The sequence below is a fragment of the Ambystoma mexicanum genome, chromosome 3q (assembly GCF_040938575.1).
Source record: "Ambystoma mexicanum isolate Mex_15411 chromosome 3q, UKY_AmexF1_1, whole genome shotgun sequence".
Taxonomy (NCBI): domain Eukaryota; kingdom Metazoa; phylum Chordata; class Amphibia; order Caudata; family Ambystomatidae; genus Ambystoma; species Ambystoma mexicanum.
The window spans coordinates 233,179,566-233,200,845 of record NC_090926.1 but is presented as its reverse complement, the minus strand read 5'-3'; the positions used below and the strand labels follow the sequence as shown (position 1 = coordinate 233,200,845).

Here is a 21,280-nt window from a genome sequence, read left to right as displayed (position 1 = left end):
CAGCTCACAGACAGTAGTGGTGTCTGGCACATTATTATCTGTCAAGCGAGGTGGTGTTTGTGCATCGCATTGTAAATAAATTAATGGTTTGTGATCAAAGGCACAGCAAGCTTAGTAATGTGCATGTGGGATATTGCCTGATAGAATATCAGAATGGGTGGGGAAATATGCCATATGTGGTTACCGGCAAGAAGAAGACCAGGACCATAAGACTTCTCATTCAATCTTTATTGGGGTGTGCCACAGGCACATTATCGCTATTGGTACATCAACGTTTGCGAGTGGAACTTCATGATTATCGTGGGTATATTGGCATTATAGGTATATATGGAATACTCTAGCCAAGAGATCTCAGGGCACTACTCCATGTTTACGTCCCATCTCAACGAAGGCAGAGATGCATTGGTCGATGTCTTCCTCACTGTGAGCAGCTGAGATCTGCACACGTATCCGTGCCTTGCCCTTCGGCACAACTGGATAACTACAGCCGATCACGTAGATACCTACAGGTAAAAGAAAGGTATATCAGAAAACCAATTAAAGCCATACAGTGACTGGGAACAGGATGGGGGCGCCAGGCCACCAGAGGAGGCCAGGTGAGTGAGGGTGACTTGGGTCATGGATGGTGGTGAGCGGGAGACAAGGTGGCCGCCAATGTAAGCGGAAGGATGTACAGGGCAGGGGTCTCTATTTAATGGTTTGGGGGGTTCCAGAGTTGTCTCTAAGAAGTAGGGTGGTGATGGGACCATGGAAAGGGCTGGGGAGGTTGTGAAAGTATAATCATTAATCCATTTCACAATTCCTATTGCGCAAGAGTCCCAGTGGAACGGGAGCTGCAAAATGGATTCCTTTCAATAACCGCACATAGGTCCATTGCTGATAAACTGGTGTGGGTCTGACTCCTCTAGGACTTCAGCAAATGTCATACTATGACTACCCGTTGTGTCCCTGCCTTCAGAACCTCTGCAAACCCCTTACTGTGGCTGGCCGTTGGGTGCAGCCGTTTCTTTTCTCTCAGTAGAGCCAGTGGCAGCTGCTACAAGCGTCAATTAGAACCCTTTTCCGACAGTGAGGAGTCAAGATCAGCTCTGCTGTTTAAGACCGATCACAACTATGCATCTATGCACCCTGTGGAATAATTGGGATGTATGAGAGGTCTAAGATGTAAAAATTGTGAAGGATAGTTATGCAGTACAAGACCTGTAAGATTTCTGCAGGGTACGACGTTCTGGGAACAGAGACTGTCGGATCAATCTCTCTGCCCTGAGCATGTAAGATGCTTGAAGCTGACTGTATAAGATGTATGTAGCTTATGGGCCTCTTTGCACTTTGAAGACGGAAATATGTGTGTAACCTAAAGTATTTCTCTTCTCCTAGACTGCAGAATCCCTCTATTGTCCAGCCATACCCCTCTCCAGCATGTCCTCGGCCATGTTTAATGCCAGTTGGGCATCTCCAAGCATCACCGGACAAATGGGATGATTGTTGCCTCCAATGGTGAACCCGGCTTCAGTCATCTGAGTACGAAATCTGCGAGTAACAGAGAGAAATAAAAAGACAGAGTATGAGCCTGCAGTTGGGGATTTTGACGAATTGAAATGGACAACCACTCTTAACAAATTTCCTGACGCCCATGGCAATAAAATGGGGTAAGAAAAGGGGCATTAAAAGGTGGAAAAATAAAGGGAACTCAATTAAGGCATGGCAAAAAGGAGCAAAGTGTGAGAGGGAGGAGGAGGAAAGGAGGACACTTGGAGGGGGCCGGGGAGAGGAAGATCCCACTTTAATAAGGTTAAAAGGTCCAGAAAAGAGAGTTCAGTGAAAAGGCAGTCATTAGTAAGTAGCAATTCTGGACAAGTAGTGAATATGGAATTCATATGCGACCATCTCAGCCACGTGTGGGAAAACAAAGGCCCAATTCTGAGGAGAAACGCCAGCCATTCACGGGGTAGGTAATCAAGTGTTTGGAGATGGCATTGAGAAGCTGGCTACTGGATATATGGAGAGCAAAGGCGTATGTGGGAGGAACCAGCATGATATGGGAGCTTTGGTCTGGAAGCTACATCTGCTGGAGGAGAGCAAGCCAGCCGTGTGTGGTGAATGCGTAATAGCCCTGGGCTAGAACAGAGGAGGGCAGAGTGAAAGTGAAGATATATAGGGGGTGGGACAGTCATATGTGGGGGAAATAAACTGATGTGGAGGAGGGACATGCAGCAAAGCAAAATGCATATGTGGTGGAAGCCATATGCTTAGGTAGGTGAACCAGTAATGTGTGAGGGCGCAAAAGCAGGCAACAAGCCACATGTGACTGAAGCATACTCGAGTTTCATAAATAACTTTTATGTGGGGCTGAAATCAACCAAATGTCGCGTGAGAAATGTCTACTCGTACCTTATGTTTTGCATCATTGTTAATGTGCGCAACTGCCACTGATCCGGCCTTGGGGTGCTAGAGGGGTTGGGGATGGCCTGTGAGGACAGGAGGAATAAACACATGTTGGTGCGTGCTTACCTGCTGTCTGAGTTGAGCCCTGGGTCCTCCTGGTCCGAACAGGACCAAACAGGAATTGCCCTTTTCTTCATCTGCCCTTTGCTACGGTCACCTGGGCGAGAGACACCCTTGATCTATGAGTTAAGAGCAGGAAGGAAGAGGCAGGGCTAAGAAGATGGGTGGTGCTTAGGCCAGGTGACCTAGATCCACTTGCACCTGCTACCCATCTGCAAAGGAAAAGAGGCTGAAGGGCTCCTTAAGTAGGGAAAAAGAGCTGCAACCTGGAAGGAACCAGGAGGGTTGGGCTTGCTAAGTGGGGAAAAAGAGCAGAAACTAGGAAGGCACCAGGTGGGTGGGGCTTACTACGTGGGGAAAAAGAGCAGCAACCTGGAAGGTGCCAGGTGGGCGGGGCTTAGGTCAGGTGATCTAGATCCACTTGCACCTGCTCCCCATCTGCAAAGGAAACGAGGCTGGAGGACACCTTAAGTAGGGAAAAAGAGCAGCAACCAGGTGGGTGGGGCTTGCTAAGTGGGGGAAAAAGAGTGGCAACCAGGACAGCACCAGGTGGTCGGGGCTTACTAAGTGGGGAAAAAGAGCGGCATCCTGGAAGGTGCTAGGTGACCTAGATCCACTTAGGTGTTTTTCCCCTTAGGTGATTTTCTAAGGGGCTAGTAGGAACATGCATCCTTCTTTATTCCTTTTGGGGGAGGGGGGTGCAGTGAGGAGGTCCATTTGCCATGCCTGCTAAGGAAAGGGATCAATATCGGAAATGGGGTGGAAATAAGCCACTTAGCACGTGGAGAAAATGTAACCCTATGATGGGACGATTATACCATATTGGTGGAAACATCTGAGTTTACTGGTTGATAAAGAGGCGGTCCATAAGAGAGGCTTTCACAGTGACACGAGAAACATGCACAATACAAAAGACTGCATCCTGAAGAAGCTTCTAAAAAAAGACCACTATAGGATACTTGAGGATAATGGGATAGGCTCAGGTGTAAGATCTGAGACTGGAGATGGCTCAGAAGAAACAATATATATACACCAGTCACAGTCACCAGCAGAAGTGATGGATACAAAGTAATTTAATGCAGACATCTTTGGACAAGCCAATAGGTCCACCTTTGTGAATGCAGATTTTCATTGCTCTGCAGTGGTGGGATAGGCTTTAGAAAAATAACACTAAAAACAATGACAAAGTGCTATGTTTTCCAGCATCAGTGGGGAAACAAAACATGCTTTCAAAGCATTATTCACAAATCTCTGCACAACTTAGCATCACTTGCTCCAAAAACAGACCCCACCATCTATAACAAAGCTTTAAGCCAGGAGGCACTATCAAGGAGAAGATGAGTGGCCCTGGGTCACCTCTAAAGTATGCAGTTTAAGAGCTCTGGCATAGATCTTAAAGCTCTCTCTAGCCAGACCTAAAAAGAACTGGAAAAGTTACAGAGGGGAATACTATTGGATAAGTATTTGTGAAAGTGGAGACCATGGAGGATGAACATTAGTCAGAAAATAGGCACACTATGTGCGCCTGGGGTCTGTATTGTTTTTTAAATGGCAAGGGTGAGACCCTTGCAAACATATAGATGGCTTGGTGGCCCTAGAGGGCTACTTCACTTACCTCTTGGTTTTAGCCGCCAGAGACTGAGCAATTGTGCTGCTGTCATTGAGGAGATCCAGGGCCTTAGAGGCACTGCCCAAAACGGCGGGTATTGGGGTATTGCTGTAGATGTAGGGCCTCGAACGCTGGCGCAAGAGGGAGATCAGCTCCTTAGGTCCTGTGGTATAACCCCCTGAAAAGGGAGAGAAATTTGGAGGGAGACCGAGTGAAAGAGCGAATGAATGAGAATGAATATGCATGTGTTAGGTAAAAACGTGGCTATGATCAAAGAGGAACACAACAGATTCTGATATCCTCATGGTCTCCGCAACTAAGACACGCAGAACTACTGCCTTTCTCCTCCCAGTCACTAATAATATGGATTTGATTCCGTCATTGCCCTCTCTGTTAATAAAGACGAATATACTCCCTTCATAGACTCATCTGCTACTTGAGAGCTACCAGTTTCCTTATCTCATCCATTAATATAAGCGGACCTGCTCCCCTTAGCAACTCCACACACTGTTACCCGACATGTAATGACTTCAGTGTATCCACCCATTGCACAGCTGTGTTGCCTGGATCTGGATTACAGAACGATTACAGTTTTCATTGAAAACAAAACTCAACTGGTGACAGTATTTTGTGTCCTAATAAAGTGTAAGGTCTCTAAGAACAGGATGCCACAACTGAAGTCGACCCTGCCATCGGATTCGAACTTGCAAATGCAAGATGGCCCCACATGAAAGGGGATCACATGACTCAATGCTATCCATTCAGCAATGCCAAAACGACACAATAGTGCGTCAGTCTCTAAATACACTGGCCAGGGAAAGAAACCATCCAAGAGCATTTTAAGATATGTTACACCCGCCGCCTGGATTTGGGTGGTTTTGTTTCCATGAAAACTGAGTCCTCCGACCGAAGTCTTCTGCTCCCTTTAGTTAATGAAGAGAAGTGATGCAGCGCCTCAGTTCAATGAGATAATGGTGTTTTGTAGAACAATCACCTTGGTAAAAACAAAAGTCAAAATGGGACCTTTGCTTAAAAAAAAAGCTTTGTAATCGTGCTGGGGTACGGGTGGTGTCCCTACACACTCTCCAGCCAGCCCCCCCCTTTGCTTCCATACTCACATTGCCTTTTTTAATTTCTAAAAAAAAAACTTTATTCAGCAATATGGTTTACATTAAACCTTTTTGCTATATAAATCAACATATTGTTAACCACAGCACATAATCAAAACATACAACCAAAAAACAACCCTTACCCCCTGCAATTCATCCTTTTAGCATATCAAATGTTAATTGTATTACTTTGAAGTTAGGATATTTATTTTCTATTATATGGTAAAATGAATGAATTATAATGCACATTGAAATTTTATTTCCTAAAAACAACCTATGCCAGAATTCAATTCTGCTTACAAATCCACCATTACAAAAACGCCGAAACGTTGCCTTAAGAGGAAGAAATTCATCACATTCCACAAACAAATCTCTTAGGCTCCCCATATACCCTTGTTTATTCTAAACCCTGCAAGTTCTCGTGTGTTTCAGAACTTTAATCCTATAATTCATAAGATAATAGGCTTCCTCATTAAAACAGATGCAATGGCGCACACAAGCTGCACCCCTGACCTTGTACTAAATGTATTGGCTTCACCTCCTCTCTTCCTGTTTCAATCACAAGATTTTTCAGACACGGCTCCCCCCTTATCTCCTCCCAACCCTAGGTGCCCAGGGATGACGTGACCAGGGTGCCGCTCTTGAGTCTGAATTTCGAGGATTTGTTTGCTTAAGTTGTGTGTCTATGTGTAATTCATATGGGGTGTCCGCCACGGGGTGAGGGCAGTAGTTTTCTACATTTTCGCCTGGCTCCTTGTCACCACAGAACCTTGTGTCCTATGCTCATGAATGTGTCCTTCAAAGGACACATCCCTTCCTGTTCTTCTACCAACTAACATTCCGTTCCCACCACGTTCAGGCCCCACAGCTGGATACAATTAGTGCCCATCTGCGTACCATGGGTGCCTCTGACCTCGCTTCTCTCGTGAGGAACGGGAAAAGAGGGTTTGTTTTTGGAGCTGAACTACCAGAGCTGCAGGACCAATGCCTTCATTCTCTTCTGTTAATCCTGTGCTAGGCCTTTACATCAAAATGGTGACACTTCTTTCAAGTTAACACACTGACCTTGCTGACTCCATCTTCCGCTCAGGTCAATCCTTCTCGCACATCGCTCCATCAATCGTATCAAAGGCAGACTTAAGATCAAGGAAGGCCACATACAAAGGTGCCTTCCTTGAACTGCATTCCTCCTCTTTCATGCAGTCTATAGTAAAGCCTCTAAGCTGGGTACCAAGGCCTTCATCACGAGTTGGGCACAAATACGGTGGTAATTCTGCCCCAACGGTATTACCGTTACCGTTGTGATGACTTGAAGGGCGTGCACCCCTCCGCCCCCGGCTGTAATTGTATTACCGTCCAGCAGTAGTACAGCCAATATTGTTCATCTGAAAGTAATACTGCCCAGATACACCGGTATTACTGTTATCGCGGGCACAACCAGCGGAAATAACATCAATGCTGGAATGGGTCACTTGGCAGTGGCCATCTTTAAAAACACAATCCAATCTGCATCTCCCATTTCCTGTTGACATCCGGACACAAAAGCAAGGGAAAGTGTCACTGGAGAAAGGAAAGGCGCGCCTACCCAAACTGAGGCTACATAAGCCACAGTTCAGAGTCGGAGCTGAACACACTGGCGGATTAGGTTTTGCATCATGCAGAGGAGCTGTTTGGCAAACGGTGGAATGTTTTGAAGTCTAGGGTCCGCAGCCTCATTTCACGCCACAAGAGAGAGAGTGGAACCCTTCACCCTCACACCGTGAGAGGAGAAGGCCAGCGCCATCCTCCACATGGAGGGGATTGGGGGTGCAGAGGCTGGAGCAGGAAGCCACAGCCATGGCAGTGTCTATCAGACCCAACTTACATGTCAATACACTGGCCAAAAGCATGCACCCCAAGCATAAATGGCCACAATGGGCACGGTAACAGGCAGACACATGACAATCAGTGTAAATGCACAGTGAGTACACACGTGCCTGGGGAGTGAGCGCAATGTGACGGTGCAGACGCACTGTACTTGAAACGTTCATGCCCACACATGGAGGAGCTAAAAAATAATACATGACACCCCGATATCAATGAACAGCATAAAAGGCATGCGTAAGTCTTTGATTTCAATCCTTATGGTCATGGCTCATGTCCAATAATGTGCATGTCAGAGAGGAGGGGCAGAACGCAACTTGCATTGCCTCAACCATCTTCCTTTCCACCGTACACATGCTGATGCATAAATGCTGGCATGGATCATCATGCCAGCTCAGATGGTGGCGAGTTCTATGGGGTCTGCCTGCTTCATGCACCAGCATAAAGCAGGAGGTCCCCATAGGGTTCCATTTTAAATGTCCCCCACCCTGCAAGCATGGCAAGCAGCGCTCACAAACAAATGTAAACGCTGACTGGCACACACTTTGCACTTTGGAGTGCACATGTGAAGGGTATGAAGTGGCGTACACACTTGTACCTTGCATGTGCACCCTGCAGTGCAACAGACAGACTTTTCCACCGGGAAGCCACTTATCACTGTCTAAACAGCACTCATTTGGCCTACATGAGCCCTGGAAATATGAGAAGCACTCATGTCTGCCAGAACAATCCATGTGCGCAAATGTACCCCCAGCACATGTACAACAAGCTTTTAAAGTTGCCAGAACAGGTAATGGTATACTGTCATTATAAAGTATCTGAACCACCTATAAGAACTGTGGCTCTGAACGCCTTTAAACCTGGACAGACCTTAATAACAGACCATGTAAGGTAATTCGGAATAAAAATCCTCCCTACTCTCAAATGTACAATGCAAAGGAAATAAGAAATATTGCCTTAAGTAAATTGTTTTCCTCTGTAACAATTACAAAATACAAAATACTCTGTAACAATTAATTCTAATGTTTCATCCTTAAATGATTCTAAGGGAAATAAATCTACCCTTAAAACTAAGAAGTTACTAAAAAGAGCTAACTTTGTTCTTGGGGACTACAAGTACCATAATCCCATGAGTACTGGGACGAGGAAGAGGGCTGAAGAGGCATGATGTGGTAGTAAGGCAATTAAGCATAACCACCCACACCTGAAGGAACCTGCGAGGCATAAAAGGAGCCCTCAGGTGCAGGTAATGGCAGGTAGGAGCTGGAATTGTGGCTGGGGTTCATGCAGGAGTAACAGAGGCAGAAAGAAGAAGGCACAGTGCTGGCAATCTAGGCAGAAGTGGGAGAACCAGTGATGCCGGAACTCTGATGTAGCAGTTTTCACCTGTTTTCAAGCATGTCAGAGACCGTGGCGAGGAGCTGTTGTAACTCTGTGGGTCTTAGGAGTGAAAGGGGCTCCTTAATTAAGTGGACGGAGCTGAGACACCTTCAGCAAGGAAGGGTGTGGGTCTCAAGTGAAGCCCAGAGCAGTGGAATGGTTGCAACACATGGAACAAGGATCACAGAAGCTGGTGAGTTAAACCTGGTGTTCAGATTCCTTGCGCGAGCACTACCGGCAACAGCATCCGGCTTAATATTCACTTGCAAATAAGCAGAAGTGAAGTGTTCATTGAATTCTTAACAATGGGACAATTGTAGCACTCATGTGTGATAGGGTATTCTCTTACCTGCGTGAAGAGCAAATGCTACAGAAAGCCATTGTTGAACATTTAAACCTTGCAAAACTTAAGAAGTGGTCGAGTGTGCATAATTTTGCTTTTCCAGAGAAGAGTGAACTTGGAATCTGTATTCAAAGGAACAATTTCTTATAAAGAAATGTCAAGTGTTTAAACCTAGTGTCTGAAGTTGGAGAGATAGCAAGCATTGCCCAAGCCAAGAGTATTCCCCTATTAAGACTGAAAGCAGCCTTTCTCAAAGCCAGAAAACATACCAATGAGCGAGCCTAATAGAAGTTCAAACTTGCCTTAGATACAAGCATTACCTGAAGCCAATAGAGTGGCACCCAGGCTTCTGGGTAATTACTTTGGCGAACCATTGGCAGAGAGATGAAGACAAATTTGGGGAAAGGAAACCTGCTGTTTATAAATATGATTTGATGTTGACACAACCTATATTGCCAAAGACTGTAAGAGAAAGAGAGAAGTGGGTCCTAAAGGCAAATTTTGTTTGCTGTTGGTTGTAGATTGACAAGAGAGGCAAAGAGGCTGCCCCTTTGGTAGAGGGATATTCAGAGCAAGATTGCCTTGCCTATTTAGGTGTTGAAGTGCCGGAAAGTGAATCTTGTCATGACCTGTTTGAAGTCACAAAACACTAAAGCTGTGGTGGTATAGTTATCATTATTATTGCGTTATGATCTTTCACAAAACACCAAGATATTACAATGTACTATTCATGAGGTAGAAAGCATAATCAAAGCTAATAAATATTAATATCACAAGAATTTATCTAAAATATATATTTCATTTAACATTTGAAATACCAAATTAACGTAACATTCTCACAACTTCAGTGGTTAGAAAAAGTTAATTAGCTGCGTTCACATTATTCAATACATTTTCTGTGCATACATGTTTGCTTAGTCTAAAAAAACACCCCAAGTATTTCGATTTGTTGGAGATCTACATACAGGGGCCCTCATTACGACCCTGGCGGAAAGTGACTGACCGGACCGCCACAGCGTAAATAGCGTTTCCGCCATTGCAAGAAGGAGCAAAGTGCGGCCCATTCCGACCCATCGGGCACGAGCACCACGGCATGGCGGAAGTGCAAAGTCCGCGATGGCGGAAATGACCCCAAAACGGCCCACACCGCCGCCGTACGGCGCCCTAGGTGCAATACCGCCACCCATCACAGCGGACACCGCAGTGTGCGCCTACCGTAAAGTACGGTGACCGGAAATATACGGAAACGGAAGTTAAAACACGGGCCCGGAACGGGAAACAACCCGCCGTACACCTATAAAACCACTAAAACCACACAACCACTAAAATCACCACCCTGAGACACAACCCAACCCGTCATCCACCCTAGCGAAACCAAGAAAAATGGGAAAAGTAGCGAAGAAAGCGTGCGACCGCAAGCGGCAGGTCCACTTCTCCCGTGAGGAACTCACCGTGCTAACAGAGACCCTCCAGGAGAATGCTGCCGTCGTCTTTTCCACGCAAATGACCAGGACGGCACTCGCAAACAAGAAGGCCATATGGGCTCTGGTGGCACAGCGGGTAAGTGCGGTGGGGACCGCACCCCGCACCCCGCACCCCACAGCAATGCCGTAAGCGATGGGACGACCTGCGGATACGCGTCCGCAGCATACTCTCTGCCAACCGCAACATTGCCACAGCCACCGGGGGAGGGTCGGAATCACCAATCAAGCTGACCCCCTGGGAAGAAATCTGTGCCTCCACCATCGGAATGGAGAGCATAGAGGGAGTCGGAGGGATGGAGAAAGGAGTGCAGACATCCGAAGATTCAGGTAGGTGGGCCTAATGAAACAATGCCAAAACCACAAAGTCCATCCATGTGAAGCACCATGTGTCCCCATAGTGCAACAGAAACACATGTCCAGGAGAACGTCCACACACATTGGCCTGATAGCGCACGTTAAAACCCACAATAAATACATAAATAATTAAAAACCCCTAAAACACGCACTACACGTGCAGCAGGCACACCCTAACTGCAGGCTGCCAAACAACTGCACCCTCACTCCACACACAAATGGAAGCACCTCCAAGGCCCCGACCCAAATCACCCTCAGGTACCACCCCAATGCATGTGATACAATGCCATTCCAATTCCCACAGACCCACCAATAACCCTCGCCCTCCTTTACTCCACCACAGGGTCCGATCCAAACGACGAGCTGCAGGACACCCCTACCAGCACACCTGCAAAGAGGGCCAAGACCGACGGCCAAAGACCCTCCACCTCAGCTGCACGCATCAAGACACGGCAGCAGCACAAATCAGGTGGCAGCACACAGGAGGGAACATCAACAGGCACCCCAGCAGCCAGCATGCCCACAAAACCACCACCACAGGTCCCCCCAACGGATGCCACAGAAGGCACTGCCTCCGGTGGCAGCAGCACCATAGGTGACACCCCATTGATGGCAGCATGCTCCGACACAGAAGACGGGGATGTCGAAGTCAGATCCATCCATGACCTGTCCCAATCCCCCTGTCTGTTCCATCCCGTACTACATGAGGATACCACGCAGGGGCACCCACAAGACGACGACTGGCCATCCCCCACAAGCCCTGTGGCAGGGCAACATGAGGACAACAGCCCCTCTGTGACACCCCCGCAAATGGCCATGGCCCAGCAGAGGCAACAGTCCCTCGACCAGTTAATCGTGCAACAGCAGCAACTGGCCACGCTCCTCAAGGACCATGCCGATGAATGTGGGGGCACTAAGGCAGACATAGAAACATCAACTGAGACACTTAGGGCACAAATGGAGAGAGGCACAGAGACACTAAGGGCACAAATGGAGAGTAGCACCGAGAGCCTGAGAGTCCAAATGGAGAGAAGCACCGAGAGCCTGAGGGGGGAACTGCATGCGACGTCCAAAGACGTATGTGCCGAACTTGCCGCAGTGCGCCGTGTGCTCACTGAGCTCTCGCAAACCCTTAGGGACATGCATGGACGTGAGCAGGCAGAGACATCATCCATTGCAAGTTCCGTCCAGGGCAGCCCCCAACGTAGATCTGGGAGGAACCTGCGCTCCACAGGCAGGGGTGCCCCTGATACCCGCAGAGGGGGCTTGCAATAGCGACTGCCCACGGACGATGAGCATCTTTGGACACTGGTGTTCGGGGGGGAGGTGGGAGGGTGGAGGGGGTGTGTTGGGCTCACTTGGGTGGCGGGTCGATAGGGTGTACAACATGATATCACATATGCCATAAAAAGTGCACGATCAACCAATGAGATGTGTGGACATTGATCTTTGTGTACTAGGCCATCATAGGCGTACAGTCCATATTGTGCATGTCCCAGACACACACAGTGCCACGAGTCCCGTGTCCATGTATCAGCCACCAGGCGTGAGTGCTAGAAGCATACATCAATGAGATGCTGACGAATGTCACGGGCCTCCGGTGCCTCGCAGACTCCTTGAGGTGCTGCCACATCCCCACCCTCATCATGACCATCTTCAGGTGCTTGCAGTTCTGCGTCAGGGGGCATGGGCACATTTCTACGTACGCACATGTTGTGGAGCATGACACATGCCATCACCATCTTTGCAACCTTCTCATGGCGGTACAGGAGTGCCCCGCCAGACCTGCTGAGGCAGCGGAAACGACCCTTCAGTAGGCCGAATGCCTGTTCAATGACTACACGGGTACGTGAGTGGGCATGGTTGTAGTCCTCCTCATGCTGGTCCCGTGGGTTCCGGACTGGTGTGAGGAGCCATCTCTTCAGTGGATATCCAGCATCACCTGTATGTGGACGATAAACGTATGATGTGGAATGCCATTGCTACGTACGCACACCCCCCCCCGCCCCCTTCCTGCCAGGTCATTGCCGAATCACATACCCCACATCATCATGCATGAAATGAGACTCACCGAGTAGCCAGGATCTGTTCCCTGCGTGTCGCTCCATGTAGCGTGGTATTGTTGAGTTCCTCAAGACCATAGAATCATGGGTTGATCCAGGGAATCTGGCACAACAATGTGTAATGATCCTGTTGGAGTCACACACCATTTGTACATTCAGGGAATGAAATTGTTTTCGGTTGCGGTACTGGGCCTCCATGGCATGTGGGACGACCAATTCCACATGGGTGCAGTCGATGGCACCAATGCAACCCGGTATGCCGCCAAGTGCATGGAATCCCACTTTTGTGTTGGTAATTTCCTGCTCCGAGCGTGGTAGAGAGATGTAGTCGTCTGCGTGCTGCAGGAGGGCATCGAGCACTTGCAATAGTGTCCGTGAGAACAGTGGCTGTGATATGCCATGCAACTGTCCGACTGTGTGCTGGTAGGTGCCTGTGGCCAGGAAGTGGAGTACAGACACCACCTTCAGTAGGGGTGGGATGGCGGTTGGGCTATCTATCATGCTGACAAGGTCAGCCTGTGTCATGTCCACAATGGCGGTTATGGTGTCCCGGTCCAGACGGTAGAGGGTGTGGATCTGCTCATCAGTGAGGTTGAACGGATGTGCTCGGAGGCGTGGGATTGCGGGCTGCCTGCGTGGTGGTAGTGGCTGTGCTGGCGGCCCTTGCTGGCCCTGCCTTGGCCTCCTCCTCCTCCTGCGTCTCCTCCGTGCGGCCGGTTGTAGTTGGTGTTCGTCTTCTTCTTGGAGTTGGAGTACTTGCAGTGCTATCAGGTCCCCCAGGGCCAACATCGCGAGTCCTGCCGGTAGCATTTCGGAGTGGTTGTGGGAGGAGACTGGCTGTGCAATTTATGTGTTTCCAGGCTGAATGGCCTCCACCTGTGGTGATTCATTCCACCTGTGCAAACTGCTCTCCCCTTTGGCCGAGCACGTCCCGCGCACAACGCTGCAATTCGTGGAATGGCATCTTGCTATTGCAATCTTGTATTTGTACCCGATGGCCGTGTAACATTGGTTGATATGTTCATTCTGTTGTGGTCCCATTGTTTCACATACTATCTGTGCAGTCGCGAACAGAGTTGTGAAGGGTCAGTGGAACGTAGTACTCGAGTGACGGTGGGCCCTCATTCATCACTGTACCGAGTTGCAACGACGGGCGGGGCGTCCCATTCGTGGGTGAAGGCAGTTGCCATTTTCACACACAGCCGCACTCGATGGATTAATTAGTGTTTTCAAACGGCCACAGATGCCTCTTCGACGTGATGTTGCAAATGAGGAATTCGAAGGGCGGCGCTTTCGGTATTCAGCTAGCGGCGAGGAGATGCCCACAGGTCTGACTGCAAATATAACGTTCTATTGTTCAATGTCCTTGGGACAGGGGCCATGGCGAGAATGCTATGATTGATATGAATAGTATGGGATGCGCAATTGCGTAGTGGACGATAAGGCAGGACGTTCCCAAATACATGTTACTTCACTAGACTGGAATTACGGGCTGGGGCACTGTGGATTTTGCAGGCTGCATAACGCACAGACTCAATGGATATTTCTAATGTTATGTGAGTAAATATTCAGGCGTTTTCATTACGGGATGAGGGAATGATGAATGGATGCATGGGCAGGTGATTTGATACAGTGTTTGCCATGTACAGGGCTTCTTGGGATCTGTCCGCCCCCCCTGCGCTATGTGATGCAGGGCTGCCATAGTGGGACCATCGTCTATCTGGCCTTGTTGAGCCCTCCCTGTCTCGACGCGCCTTCAGACACTTGTGTCCATGCACGTTACCAATCCCATCTGAAGGATTCTGTTTTCACAGGCGCATGCACAGGTACACTCGTTTGTGATGGTGTTTTCACCTCGATATAGATAGTTATGATTCGCAAGTGGTTTTGGGGTGGTGATGATCCTTTGGAGTGGGCTTGCATGCATATGGCTGTGGATCTAGTGTGATCATTGAAGTGAGTTGTTCGAATGTAGTTCTGATGGCCATTCTATTCTGTTTCTTTTCTTTTGGTTGACAGGTATCTCCTCCCCTTTTGCCACTGCCATCTGTATGCCACTCCTGCAGATGGATTTTACTCCCGACACCTGCTGCTTCGTGTTAATCAGTGGAGCAGCATTACGATCTTATGGGACGATCGCCAATGGGCCACATGCCCTTACGCAGTACTGGTGGCTCGGAGCAACATTTCGGCCTTTCAGCTGGACTAGTGCCTCCCCATTGGGACGGCCCTGCGGTTCTGTGCGCTTCCATGTTGCCTTTTCGTACGTGTATGTGGCTCTGTGTACCATGAGGGAACAGGGCGTCACACGAGTAGTGGCTGGTCATTTCTTGCGGATGCAGCCCACAATGGTGAAATGTGTTTTGGAGTTCATGGCCTGATGGCTGTATGGGCTTGGTGATATTGATGTGCATTAAAATTCTATTCTGATATGGGCCGTGTAGCGTTCTTCTTTGCAAGTGATGTGGCATATTCCTATTTGGGGAGCGATGTATTGTGAGGGGATCTGCATTGGGTTCCAGCTTCGGAGTTTTGTTGCGTGGTCCTGTACTGGGCGCGTTTGCCTACGAAGCCCGTGAGGTCAGGGATGGGGGCTGCCAATATGACAGTTTGAATGTTGTCATGCTCAGGGGCGGGGGATTGGGTTTTGTGTGACAGATGCCGGTCAGCCAGGTGGACTGGTGGAATGTTGTGATTTTCTGAATATTGCTGGTCACAGGTGCCTGTGTTTGCGTGCGTTTCTTGGTGGGGGACTGTGGTCATGTCCATTGGGATGGCTTCTGTATTCGTGCCATCTGTGCCCTGCAGCTCCCATTGGCCCCTCTTGAGGTTCATTTGTTCGTTGGCATGCATGGGTGACTTGTGCATTTCACTGGTTGCATTGTGGCTTCGTTGCACCTACGGGGAGTTGTACTTTGTGGGCAGGGAGCGGTGTACGGGCAGTCAGTGGGGCCGTTTACGGTTGATTCGCGATGCCGTACTTCTCACCATGGCGGAATGGTGCATTCCGCCATGCTTGATGGCGTTAGGTACATGTCCGCTGGGGTCGGAATTGGCGTACCGTTGCGCCATGGTGGTGTTTACGGTTTGGCATGGCGCGCGCGCGCGTGCTTGGTGCAGTTAGCGTTGGCGTTCACTACGGTGTCGCTAATGGCATCGTACTTTGCGGTGACGGGTCATAGTCGCACCGAGCGCTATTCGATGGCGGTATTGCATTTCCACCATCGTTTTCCGAATTCCGCCAGGGTCGTAATGAGGGCCCGGGTGTTCTTAGGGGGTGAATGATTTTTTCCTAAAAGGGATACCACTCTACATTGAAACCAGGCTTGGAGTGATAAGAGATTGAGCTCATAATGTAATGAAGCCATGGGCATTGAGGGCAGGTTCAGGTCTCTTACCAGACTTTACCCTCTAATCTTTCCCACAGCAAACCATAAGCCATTGGCTCAATCTGTAGCCCATATAACAAACACCTTTGGGATGACCTTCCCAACATAGAACCTTAATAATGGCTTGATGGAGAATTTACAATATTTACGATAGATTTTCTCCTTTTGGACGACTGCTTGGTCTATTTTATTCCCAATTATTTTAACAACTTCCTTGTTTGGTTGCATTGTACGATGTACCTGTACCTCCCTGTAACCATCATCTTAAGTATTAGCGTCTTGATGCCTCTGGACTAAGCACGCTCTATAAATGTAAAAATAAATCAATAAATAAATAGTAAGACAGACGCCTAATAGATGATCTCACTCATTACATCTATCTGGATTCCATCTATAGACCATTAGAATTTTCATCTCTTGTTCTTGTAGTTTATGACTAGATCATTCGTTCTTGAGTAAGCACTCAGGGTAGCTAGTAGTCGCTGAAGGCCAGTCGGTGTTGCATCTAGGAGTGCAACGTCATTGGCATATGCCAACCAACTAATTCCCTGACCTCCAATTTCTGGACTAATCGGCGCTACATCCTGCAAGGCCTCTTTAAGATCTGCTAAATACATGTTGAAAAGGCAGGGAGCTAAAATGCATCCCTGCCTTAAACCCCTTGCTGTGTTAAACTACCAGATGCATCAAGTCGAACTTTTACCATTGTGTCATTATGGATATACTCCAAGATGGCTAACAATGGAGGAGGGATATTCCATTTCTTCAGTTTGTGTCAGGGGAGTTCACTGTCAACCATGTCAAAGGCTTCAGAGAAATCTATCATCGCCACATATAGAGACTGTATGGAAGATTTCTTACAAGACCATGCCTTATCCTTCAGCACTGATGAGATCAAACCATTCAAAGTCGTTTCCATCCCTTTCCTGAACCCAGGCTGGCATTTTGAGATGATTCCTTTTTTCCAGGACCCAGGATTCCAGTATTTCAAGAATCAAGGCAGTGAAAAACAGTGGGCCTCATTACACGTTGTGCGGTAAGGGATTAATGTTACCGGTAAGGGAATACTGGTAACGTTAAATCCCCATGCCAATTACGACCCGGATTACCGCTATTAGCGGCACCGCTAACTACAGTGCCACTAATAGCGGTCAGTTCGCGTGCGCGCGACCCTTCATCCCGTAAATAGCGCCATGGCACTAATAGCCCACCATCACAAGCCATGCGGACATGCTAATAGCGTCATGGTAAAGCCCTAAAAACCCCTTACTGGCATGGCGCTAATACCGGCATCGCGAACCACCCGTTAAAAGAATTGAGCAGTGTTCCCACCTGCCACAGGTGGACACAATCAGCACAGGTGGAGGCAATGCAGACTGTAGCAGCACAAAAGGAGCACACCACACCCCTTCTCACACCAAGATGGTTCCAATACTAGCAGCAATACATGGGCTGTAGGACATGATTGCAGTGCAGCAGCAACAACAACAGGCAGCACAGAGGAGACGCAGGAGGAGGAGGAGGAGGAGGGCAAGACAGGTGCAGCAAGCACCACCAGGGCACCTAGTCATACCACAGAGGCAGCCACCAATCCCGAGGATCAGAGCCAGTCCATTTAACCTAACCCCTGAGCAGATACACACCCTGTACCGTCTGGACCGGGATACCATCACCAGCATCATGGACATGATACATGATGACATTGTGAGCCTCATAGACATCAGAACTGCCATTCCCCCTCTACTGAAGGTGGTGACTGTGCTCCACTTCCTGGCCACAGGCACCTACCAGCATACAGTGGGGCAGATGCATGGCATCTCACAACCAGTATTCTCACGCACGCTGACCAGGTACTGGATGCCTTCCTGAAGCATGCACGTGAATGCATATTCCTGCCCCGGACTGCCCAGGAGATTGCAAACACCAAAGTTGGCTTCTATTCACTGGCAGGCATCCCAAGTTGCATCGGGGCCATCGACCACCCATGTGGAATTGGTGGTCCCACATCACAATGAAGTAGTCTACCGAAATAGGAAGCAATTCCACTCCATCAATGTCCAAATGATATGTGACGCTAACAAGATAATCACACATTGTTGTGCCCGATTTCCCGGATCAACCCATGATTCCATGGTCCTGCGGAACTCAAGCATACCACGCTACATGGAGTGACAAGCTGGACAACGTTTGTGGCTACTCAGTAAGTAGCTGGCCAAGCACATGGCAGTGTGATTTTGGGGGGGGGTGAGAGATACATACTCCAACTGGGTTCGTTTAGGGGGGGAGAGATACGTACTCCAAATGGGTGTTGACTGTCGTCCGTAGGAGAAATGGACATACAGATGTACCCCAATGTCCATCAGTGAAGGCCGCAATGTACCTGACAATAACCCACATGCAATGATAAGCTGCACAACATAGAGAACAATCCAGATCAACGAATGCTACACATCCATCCACATCCACATTGCACACCATGTCACACCACATAATACACAAATCAGCAACATGGCGGCAAGATGGTAATACAGAATTAGCGCAGCACAACATCAATACAGAAATGTGCCCTTGAATGCATGCAAAGGGATCACCCCTAGCCATAGCATTCAAGAACACACCTATAGCACCTGTGAAGTGATTCTACACAGCATTGCAACATCGATGTCGGAATGCCACCACACTAGCAGTGTGGTATCAAATTTGCCTGGGCCCAGGGACCCCTAAGACCTGGCCCCACCTAGGACATGTCAATTGATGTCGGAGCCATGATTTGGGCATGTCCACTTGCAGGGTCAAGCTCACCTTTGCACATAGCAGTCACACAGATTGTCTGCATGCATGCTGCTAGTCGTGGATATTAATCACAATGCAAAGTCGATTTGTGTGATATATACAGGCCACTCCAGAGGTGACCAGTAACAGGTCCCTATTCTTCCCCCCATACAGGAGATGCCGGCTATCCCCTGAATAGGTGGCTCCTTACCCCTGTACGGAACCCACAGAACCGGCACGAAGACGACTACAATCGTGCAAATAACCGTACCCGCGTCGTGATAGAGCAGACATTTGGCCTTTTGAAGACACGGTTTAGGTGCATTAGCAGGTCTGGTGGCGCTCTCCTGTACAGCCATGAGAAGGTGGTCAAGATCACCATGGCATGTGTCATGCTGCACAATATGTGTATCAGACGGAATGTGCCACTGCCCCCTGACGTTGAAATACAAGCACCTGATGAGGATGATGATGGTGATGAGGACGGAGGTGACGGGGATGCAGGTCATGCAAGAGGCGATGGCCAGGAGGGACGTGATGTGAGACAGCATCTGATCAACCAAATATTCTGAGTAACATGGTTTCACTCTGTAGGATGGATATGGGTAGTAATGCACTGGTGTCTGTGTTGAAGCGCACAATGGACCCTGTCACCAATAAAGTACACATACACAATGAAGAAGTCCAAGCCTGTGTTTTGAGTAATCACCAGTGTATTAAGGAATATTAAGATGAAAAAGTGCATGTCCCCAACTATCCCACCACCCTTCCCCCTCCCCCACAACAGTCCCGAAACACCCTTCCCCCCTCCCCCCAAAACAGTCCCAAAACACCCTTCCCCCTCCCCCCACAACAGTCCCGAGACACCCTTCCCCCCACAACAGTCCCGAAACACCCTTTACCCCCTTCCCCCCGACAACAACCCCTTATGTGTCTTGCACAATGTTGTTGTCCTGCTGCACACGTGGAAGGTAGACCCTGCAGTCCCTACTCCCCATTGCCACCACCAGCATTAGGAGGTTGGGTTGACGTGCGCCTTGTGGTGCGCGTGGAGCAGCAGAGGGGGCTTGCCTGCCTCGAACTAGCAGATGATGAGGTGGCTGTCTGTCCCTGTGGTGGTGGTGGGAACTGGCGGTCCATCGTGTCTGCTATACGCGTGAGGACCTGCCTGAGTTGGCCAATCTCCACGCACAGCCTGTTGGTACAGGCTTCAATCGCCACCCTCGAGTGCCTGGCAGTCTCTGTTATCTCCCCCCTGAGACGGGCAGCCTCTTCCACATGCTGCCCAACCAGCACAGTAATGTCCTCCTGGCACTGCCTGATGCTGGCCAGGTCAAGGGCACTGTGGCGTGCTCGTGGTGTGGCTGCAGCGCCTTCCTCTGCGTCCAGGACATCTGGTGAAGCCGCCGATGGGCTACTGCACCCTTCCGTGTTGTCCTCGACAGACTTGCCATGGACACTGGACCCTGGTGTTTGCTGTATCGGGTCCTCCACATCTGAGAGCGGCGCTGTGGCTGCCGCCTCACCTGTGGAACTTGTGGCAGCAGAGGGTGGGCCCTCCGTGGCTGGAATCTGTGGTGGGGGGTTCACATCTGAAGTTGTGGCAGTTGTTGCTGGTGTGGACTGCGGTATGGTAGCAGTGGCGCTCCGACGATATTTGGCACTCTGCATGGGAACACTTCTCCCTTTGCCTCTTGATGTAGTGGGGGTGTCCCCTGTGTCCTGTGGCCTGGGTTCTTTCTTGGCAGGAGGTGCCTGAGTCGCAGTGCCAGGTTCTTCACTGTCTGTATGTGAGCCTGTGGGGGACAAAAAGGGGGATGGCATTGGTGATGGTTCAATGTACTTCATGCAGAATACGTTAATCATGCTGTTGAGTGCATTGGGACTTCATTGGTAGGGATGCAGGTGATGGGTCTGTTGAGTGGGTCATCCATGCATGGTTCTGTGTGGCACTTGTCTGTGGTGATGCGTGCATGTGTGTGTGTTCGGGTTTGACACTGACATGGCCAGGGTTGTATGCATGTATGGATGTTGGCGCATCCATGCGGTGAATCTGGGCTCACATTTGGGGGGGACCTCAACATTCACAGTGCATAGTTTCAAGTGTACACTCACCTCCACCGGATTAGTGGGCACACCATGCTCCATGCTCCTGACTCCCTCGATTGATTCAACACCAATCGTGTTGGCGCGGGTCTCCTCCCACTCCTTCAATTTTATTGGCGATTCGGAACCACCTCCTGTGGCCATGGCCATGTTGCGGTTCGCAAACAGTATGCTGCGGACCCGGAGGCGGAGATCATCCCACCGCTTTCTGCACTCCCGGACAGTGCAGGTGGTGGTGCCCATCGCACTCACTTTCAGGGCAACCTCTGCCCAGATAGCCTTCTTCCGGATCAGGGTCTCCCG

General features: G+C 49.2%; 1 protein-coding gene across 1 annotated transcript in view; it reads right to left on the bottom strand.

Annotated features, from left to right (window-relative positions):
- Window positions 1-213: 213 nt before the first annotated feature.
- LOC138582363 (2-amino-3-ketobutyrate coenzyme A ligase, mitochondrial-like) overlaps window positions 214-21,280 on the bottom strand; it is a 222,369-nt gene continuing 201,302 nt past the window's right edge. The window contains exons 6-8 of the mRNA XM_069653623.1: window positions 4,121-4,292; window positions 1,409-1,530; window positions 214-503 (exon numbers count right to left, since the gene is read on the bottom strand). Coding sequence (XP_069509724.1) covers window positions 352-503; window positions 1,409-1,530; window positions 4,121-4,292 — 446 coding nt within the window. The 3' untranslated portion in view covers window positions 214-351. The remainder of the gene's footprint in view (window positions 504-1,408; window positions 1,531-4,120; window positions 4,293-21,280) is intronic.